Genomic DNA, 8,694 nt, shown 5'->3' on the forward strand with positions numbered 1-8,694 from the left:
GGAAATGTTGATTTTAGGATAATAATTTCCAAAAAAACTTATGACAAAATTAACATGATACTAATTATATCAAACTGCTAAGTCTCAAATTACATACATTATCTTGAGTTACAAAAACAAAGTGAGACAAGCCTATCTAAAATTTATTGTTATTACATGTGGTTCTCTTGTGTGCGGATCAATTACTCACTAAATACTTATTCTTCCTCTTAGTTTTGAAAGTCTCGCCAACATCCGTAATACATTTTCTTTCTTTCTTCCAAGCTTGGTATCGACAAGGGTGAAAGAATATTCACATCTAACAATTCATGTTGCAGACACTATTCAAACTCTACAAGGATAATATAATTGATTTTGAGTATGCAAGGAGATAGACGTCGACATTATGCATAGATGAATAGTACTCGTAGATGCTTAAACTATAATGAAACTATTTGAAACAATTCTCTGAATTTCTAGAGTGTCTAGTCCCTTGCCGTTTCAATACAGATTTCACTTAATGCGACGTAATGACTTTGATTGAGATTTTCTTATGACTGTGTGTGACATGTTCGACGCTGCAGGTGTGATAGCCAACATATTTATAGATGAAAAATATGGTCGAGCATTCATACTTGCTCGCCTGCAGTATACAGGCACGATCAGGGGATACATATTTCACCTTGAACCATTTACTACAATTCTTCAACGTATCATAAACAAGAATTCTACATCGATGCTTGGTCTAATAACATTTTCAACTCATTCTTGCTGCTAAATGTTTGTCCAATTTGAAAATTAGTTCCATCGGAGAAGCTGTGGTTAAGTTATATCCTGACCCATATTTCCGTTGCTTTTTTTAAAACAATTCGGGATCTTTCGATTCCATTGGGATGACCATCCATATCAATAATCACACAAACTTTAATCTTCAATCAAATCATCGTCATCGATTGTAGGGTGTGGTGAGAGGGGTACCAAAGACCTCACGACAATATTTATTTTCAATATTGGCCTAGTGCGATCAGCAGTGACATCCAACATTACAGGGACACTTGATTGCCATTTTTTTTTATGAATGTGGGATGTATTTTTTCCTTTCATTCATTAGATAACTAATCAAAACTTCGCTTGGCTCGCAAGCTAATTTTTCACATCTCAATTACGATTCGAATCATGTCGTGTATAAATCATTGTGACGAAATGGGATGAGCATTGTTACCTTACTAGATAATTTTCAAATTCAACATTTAGGAGTCTTCTCCCACACACATACATATAATCAGAGGCGTATCTAAGGGGGGGGGGGGTCACCGGGTTCACGTGAACCCATGATCCCCTCCCGAGATCATATATAGTAGTGTTATATTTTAAAAAATATATTGAAATATAGATGTGTGAACCCACACTTGAAGTATCACACAATGCGATTATGACTAGGTGCACCTCTCTCCACAAGGTTAGAAATTTGAAATTTATAACAGTGCACCCATCATCTCAAAATCCTAGATACGCCTCTGCATATAATCACCATTAACAATAATTACTGCAACTATTGTCATTATAGACCACAATGATCGATCCTACATTACGGTGTCGGTCTATAACTGGGCAAGGACTGGTATGAAATTCTCCAAAAAAAAAATGTCAATAAATGAAATCGGATGTAATAGGTACCCTGCTAGCTCTGGAATGGAGAAATGTATTAGTAGGGCTTCTAAACTATGGAATCTATCTAGTACTAATGAGGTATTGAGTGGAATTTTCAAGGTTTTCAAGCTAGTAAAAATAGTGTAGAAATATTTTTTACAAAAAATTTCAAAAAAATGGAATAACAATAGAGGCAATGAGCAAGAATGGAGATTTTCAGTTGTGAGGAGGAATATTTCGCCGAAAAAATTATCGAAATCGACAAAAATAGGTGAAAAACGGCTGAAAAATGGGAGCTTTTTTTAGGCTTGAATAATATTTTCTTTTTTGATTATTTTTAAATCTGAAAATAATGATGGGAAAAAATAAAATATTATTGGAAGAGGTGGGGGAACTAAAGTGTAATATTAAAAACTTTGGAGTTGGTCTTGCATATTTTGAAAGAATAATGAGTGATGTCATAATTAGTGTCTAAAGTACCAATTTTTGAAGACTTGAGTCTAAAAAGCTCAATTAAGTTTTGAGAGTGGCTATTTTGCCAACTCTCCCTAAGAAACTGCATCCCAACACCTATTTATAGCGGTAAAAAAAATGAAGAGTCGTGATTTAATTCATCATAAAACAAAGGGACAGTGATGATGAATAAGGATATAAATATCTTTTCCTAATTTGTGAAAGTTGATTTCAGTTGATAATTTCAAGCGATTTCTAAGCCATCTCTTTTGTCCTCTTCTTCTGCAAGTGGGTTTAATTTCTTGATGCCCACGTCTCTTGCCCTTTTGACAACTCTTTAGTGTCAACTTTCTATATGACAGATTTAATACCATGAGATTAAGGGCATTTTGATATATTTGAAATATCATTAATTTTAAAACACAAAATTCAAAAATCTTTTTACTTTCTTAAACTCATATCAAGTTAAAACACGACAAATAAACTTGAACGGAGGGAGTAATAATCTAACTCATTTAATCATACTCTTTCTGTTCATTATGTTTAAGGAGTTAAATATTTTTCTACTTTGATGTTAAAATATTTTTTATTGATTTATGTTTTTTGACTTTTTGTGCATTTTTAAATTTTTTGAGTAACGATACTCTTTTAAATTTATCAAAAGTAATACATTAAGTTTTTAAATGTCACTTAAATCTTAATTTAAATTTCCCGAATAACGTAATACAAAATAAAAAGGAAGTATGAGATAAATCAGAAACTTTTTTATACTGCCACCTCAAAATTTAGGCATTGTGCTTCCTCAATTCCTGCTTTTCTTCTTCTTTTTCTTGCAGTTTTTACTTTTTCCTACAAGTTATTTTTACGAAAATTAATACATCTAAGTAAACATAGCTAGTATATCTACTCAATTCAGTTATAGTTTTAACAATTTACATAACTCAGCAACCTTTTCAACCTCCTCTCTCCTCTCTCCTATCTCTTCTCTCTTTCTCATTTTTTCTCACGATCTCTAAACGACTCAACCCACCACACTTTCAACCCAAATCACACCTTCAATTTTCTATCTTGCACCCTCTCTGAACCAATTGATCAAACTTAGGGTGGGGGATTCAGAAAAAAAATATTATTATGAATATAGAAACAAGATGAAACTAATGCGATGAATGTATCAGTGCATAATTGATATTGGATACGTGTATCTGGGTTGTATTTTGCTTTATTTGATGATAGTGTCAATGCATATTTAAAACCAAATACAGATATCTGGAGAATTGTATCTTCTTCTAAGTATGCATCTATGCACAAATACAATGGATGCATCAGTCCATATCTATGCACATAAACACTGGATACATCCATGCATGTTTGATACTGAAACATAAATTAATATTGAATACACCAGATGAAATTGATAGTGAATACAAATACATTGGGAACAAAAATAAATATTTGATATTGAATACATAATTATTAGTATCGCTGAATCTAATAATTAGGCCCCATAAATCATAATACCGTGGTTTTTAAAATTTCTTTTCTTGAATCTTTAATCAAGTCATTGTTGATGTGTATAATGCAATAAAAGGATACTAGTCAAGAGATTTATCATTAAGGAAAGAGCAACAAAATCAAGCCTTCAAATAACTGTAACAACCATCAGGCACATTACTCAAGAAATGACATAGGAGAAAAAGAGATCTGGGTATTGCACATTACACTTTGATACAGAAGTATAAATTATTATTAGTCAGACAATAAAAGGAACAACCTTTAACAAATGTCATGTAATCGAATACCTAAAGGTGTGACCTAGTGGTCAATGAAGTGTGTTGAGCACCATGAGGTCTATATCTAATAAATTAGGCAAACCACCTAAAACTTAGATGCTGATCTTTAAAGAGAACATACCGCATTTCCCAGAACATCAATGAGGTAATCGACATAATCATATTTACATTAATTCTTCATTTTCAATAATATACATGCACATCCTTAGGCAAAACATAGTCAATGCTAACCTAATACATACACAAATATTATGCTTTCTTCATGCCGATCTCATAGAAGCAGTGTCTTCTATGCTAGGCAATCCCAACCACCATCGGGGTATATTCCACATGATATATACATCAAGACTGAATGCGATGACTAACCAACTTGTTAACATGGCCTCCTATTCAATAGGATTCAACTCAATCTAGGCCTCTGACATCATCCCAAATCTATTTATCCTTTGCAGGTAAGAAATAACGAGTAATACCCAAATCCCTTTTCACTGTATTAGGTCGCTTCTGAGGCCTGAGCCATGCTTGTACCTCTTCTTGAATTTGTTTTGGTAACTCGTTCAAGATATCCTGGTCAATCTCATCAATGTCGTAACTCCAGGCAGGCCTTTTCAGTTTAATCTGGCCATAAAGATGAGTATCAACACTAGATTCACCTCTTGTGGGTGAATTTTCTTGAGGAAGTTCACTTTGGCAGGCTGCGCAATATAAATACAAGTAAGAAACCTAATACTCCATGCTTTAAATTTATATGACATCCTTTTCCATTTTAGGTCATCCCAAAATGTTTGACAACATTTCACAAATAATTGTATCTTATATTTGCTCCATTTCATCATATATGATGGTATTTGATTGGGTAAGAATTTTAATATATTAGGGTATACTGGTGATGGTAAAAAAAAATACTCAACTAACAATTGAAAAGTTAGTTTGATAGAGAAACATCACACGGAAGTTCAAAAGTTAAATAATTTAAACATTTGAGTTCTAGGAAAAATGTGATAGTTGTACAAATATGGAACAATGTGTGTTTTTGTACATCCAAAAATAACAAGTGTCAACAACTTTTAAAGCTTCAAAATCATTTGACTATTCAAATTTAGAACTTGATGTGATATGCTCATTACGATCTAATTGTTCAACAATTACTTAAATATATTTTTCCACTAAGTCAATTTAACATCTTAAACACCATGTTCAGTCGAACATGATCATGTAAAACGACAGGGAAGAGTACAAATGGAAAGCGGATGGAAAAAGAGCACACTGACTGGTGAATATGTTACCTGACAAGGAGGAGGATTCGCTTAGCTTACTAGTACTGGCATGTTCTGCCTTTAAGAGAGAGCCAGAGAGTTGACTTTGAAAATATTGCGAGATTGTTGACATTCCCTGATATAACAGCGAAAAGAGGCTTAAAACAGTTTTCTGAAGCAATCAAAACAAAGATTACCCTCACTATTTGAATACTGGGCGCATTTACTCCTAGAGAATTTTAAGGCATCAACTCCAAACATGGTGCATCACAATTTGAAAGGGTATCGATGAAACTGATACCACTAATTCAGTGGCTGAGATCATTGATGACTGCTTTAAATGTGTGCATTCCTTATTTACTTCCTTTTATGTACGAAGCATGTGCATAGCAATACATAGAAGGAGTGGAAAGAGACTCTTTGATAAAGTAGATCTCCTTGATAAATGTTCTGATGCTTGTCTTTTATAACTTGACCTAATGTTTAGATCATAGATATATGATCTCTAATCAACCAACAGAGATCCATTAGCCTCATGAAAATAAATCTTTTGGATGTTCTTTAGGCGGTTGCATGTTGAGTTTTCTCCTTAATACATATATTATTGAAGATTAAAATAACTACACAAAGTAAAAATACTTAAACAAGGAAAGAGCAGAATGGAAACCTAAATCTGACTACTCAAACGATGTGTCATCTTAAAATCAAGGAATAGCAAAATGCAGTTCATAAGTAGAAGAGTAACAACACTAGAAAGGACAATGGGGAATTAAAAAAAAAGTCATGCATTTAAAGAAAGCTAAATGGGTAAGGAGAAACTGAAGAATACAGCCAATACATAGCTACAATCCATGAGACAAGTACTTCTTATAGCAATGAAATAATAGAAAGGAGTTTGAAACCTTTTCTTTATTTGATTTCCTCTTCCCTTCCTCCGACTCTAAACTATCTCTAATCTTTACAGTAAGGTAGTCCCCGCTTGATTCAGTCTGATCTTTCTCCCATCCCCGATACACTTCAGCATCTAAAGTAGCATTGAAAAGTAAAATTAAAACAAATCAAGCTGGGAAGAAGAACAAGCTTAAGGAAATATTGACCAAAGTTTTAGCTATTAGAACCAATAGGAAGAAGTACCTGGTGAAGAACATATTGAAGTCACTTTATCTGGCAGCTGCTCAGATGGAAAAAAAAAAAAAAAAACAGAAACATCCCTGGTCAAGGTGGCTATAGATTATAACTGTTTTACACCATAGAGGACCATCAAAATGGAAAATACAGAAAGCATGCATAATACTGAATGTTGAAAGACCAGGTCTCTTAAATAATTTATAGCACAAAAGTAGGTCGTAGTACTGAAATTGTTATAAATGACATCCCAATTCAGTAAAGTGGGTTTCTGAGATAACAATCAATCAGTCTATGGTTTGCTTCCTCTTCTCTTACCAGGGACACTATGTCTCACCTTTTGTCTTCCACCCTTCGAAGAAAAGGCTAGTGGAGTTTAAGATAACATGCTAAAGGGTTCTCACATCATGGACGAGTGAGGGTAAAAAAGTTAGTCCAAGAGAGTCGGATTCAGGTAGGAAGCTGGAACACGACAGGGGAATCGATGGAATGAGTGGATACTCTAAAAAGGGGAAGTGGATATTGCATGTCTTCAGGAAATCAAATGGACAGCAGGGTAAAAGGTTAGAGAAATTGGTAACACGGATTATAAATTATGGTATTGTGAGAAAGATAAAAATAGGAATTGAGTGGGAATTACTATAGAACCAAGACTAAGAGATATGGTTGTGGAGTTAATACGAGTTGGGGATACCATTATTGCAATAAAGCTCGTAATGGGGAAGGAGACAATCAATGTTATCAGTGCCTATGATCTGCAAATAAGATTAGATGCAGAAGCTAAAGCTAAGTTTTGGGATAACTTGATTCAGGAATTCCAGGAGATCAACAAATATCATAGGGGAGATATAAATGGCCATGTAGGTAGAGATGGTGATAATTTTGAACAAGTACATGGTGGTTTAGGTTATGGTACTAGGAATGACAAAGGCAAGACTAAATAGAATTTGCCTTAGCTTATGATTTTGTGACAGCTAATGCATATTTTAAGAAAAAGGATTCTCACTTGATTACTTTTAGGAGTGGGGGTAACCATAGTCAAATAGAATTTATCCTTACAAGAAGATGAGAAGTACATGCAAGGACTGTAACAAAGTTATTCCAAGAGAAGCGATGACCTCCCAACATAGGTTAGTAGTCTTAGATGTAAAGCTTAGGAGTAGAATAAGAAAAGTGAATGTAGTCATGTACAAACATGAAACAACTGTTAATTAAGTGGTCACAATTAATGTTACCAATTTCAAAAAAAAAAAAAGTGGTTGGCATTAAAGGGTATGCTATAGAGGCTCCATGGACATATATCGGGTTTGTAAATATTGATGGGTAGCCATGCTATGTGTACACCCATGTCAGGATTCTCTTATGGTATGTTGAGGCCTACCAACCATTTTAAAAGTAAAAGTAAAAAATAAATTAAAATAAAATAAAAAAGTAATTATATAAAAATTAAAATTTAAAAATAATCCTGTAATCTCACTATGTAATTACCAGCAATCTTCAAACCCCCTTGAAACTTACAGATTGTAATTACTCGCTCTAATTTACACGTTGATTACTTGGGCAGACAAACATACCAACACAATATAATTACACACTATTACAATCAATTAAATTATAGGTTCCTTTCCAAATAGGCCCTAAATATATCCTTACTTGTATGGAGCAAAGCCTAGTATGATATCTACAAGTAAGGATCTCCACTTCCATCACCTGGATTTTCTTTTACAGATATATAGGAGAGGGTTAAGTGACTTTTAAGTTTTCAAGCCAACAAGTGGTTTGTGCTTTGGTGCCTTCCCTAATGTTATTGTAATGCTTTTATGTACCACTTTACTCAATTAACAAACATCTTTATAAATCTAATCCATTGAAATTTCTACGGTCAATGTGGATTCATATAACTGATCCAAACTCACTTGAGACTAAGGTGTATTTGTTGTATATTGAATTTTCTGCTAAAAAGTCTCCATTTTGTATCTACATACGTTCTTCATAGTTGCATGTGATTTCAACCCAAGGAGAGAAGTAGACAAGAAAGCTGCCTCGACTGAGGTTGATTTGCTCGTGATTCACTTTTCACCAAGCAAAAGCAACACCCATGGGACATGCTTAACAATGTTTTGGACACTTCTAATGAACAGTCTCTTGAAACTTCAGGTAGGATATGATATCTTCTAAGCACTTCCCACAAGGTCAACAAATTTCTTGAAGTATTAGATTCAACTACAAGCATAGAGAACATACAGGCACATGGGTTGCAGATAATTGCATTCAAAACAAATGATAAATAAAATCGTTAGGAGAAAAGGTTAAAGGTGTAAAAGAAAATATTTTAACATCAGTTGCATGCATCATTAAATTTATCAAGCATTCCTATGGACCCCCCCCCCCCCCCCCCTTCCCCCCCCCCCCCCCCCCCCCCCCCCGCCCCTCCCCCTCCC

General features: G+C 34.1%; 1 protein-coding gene across 2 annotated transcripts in view; it reads right to left on the reverse strand.

Moving 5' to 3' along the window:
• Positions 1–4,013: 4,013 nt before the first annotated feature.
• LOC102599189 (DNA polymerase eta) overlaps positions 4,014–8,694 on the reverse strand; it is a 16,114-nt gene continuing 11,433 nt past the window's right edge. For both annotated transcript variants that reach the window (XM_006355187.2, XM_006355186.2), the window contains exons 13-16: positions 6,263–6,299; positions 6,031–6,152; positions 5,159–5,264; positions 4,014–4,567 (exon numbers count right to left, since the gene is read on the reverse strand). In XM_006355187.2, coding sequence (XP_006355249.1) covers positions 4,308–4,567; positions 5,159–5,264; positions 6,031–6,152; positions 6,263–6,299 — 525 coding nt within the window. In that variant the 3' untranslated portion in view covers positions 4,014–4,307. The remainder of the gene's footprint in view (positions 4,568–5,158; positions 5,265–6,030; positions 6,153–6,262; positions 6,300–8,694) is intronic.

This window comes from Solanum tuberosum, unplaced genomic scaffold (assembly GCF_000226075.1).
Source record: "Solanum tuberosum cultivar DM 1-3 516 R44 unplaced genomic scaffold, SolTub_3.0 scf00193, whole genome shotgun sequence".
Taxonomy (NCBI): Eukaryota; Viridiplantae; Streptophyta; class Magnoliopsida; order Solanales; family Solanaceae; genus Solanum; species Solanum tuberosum.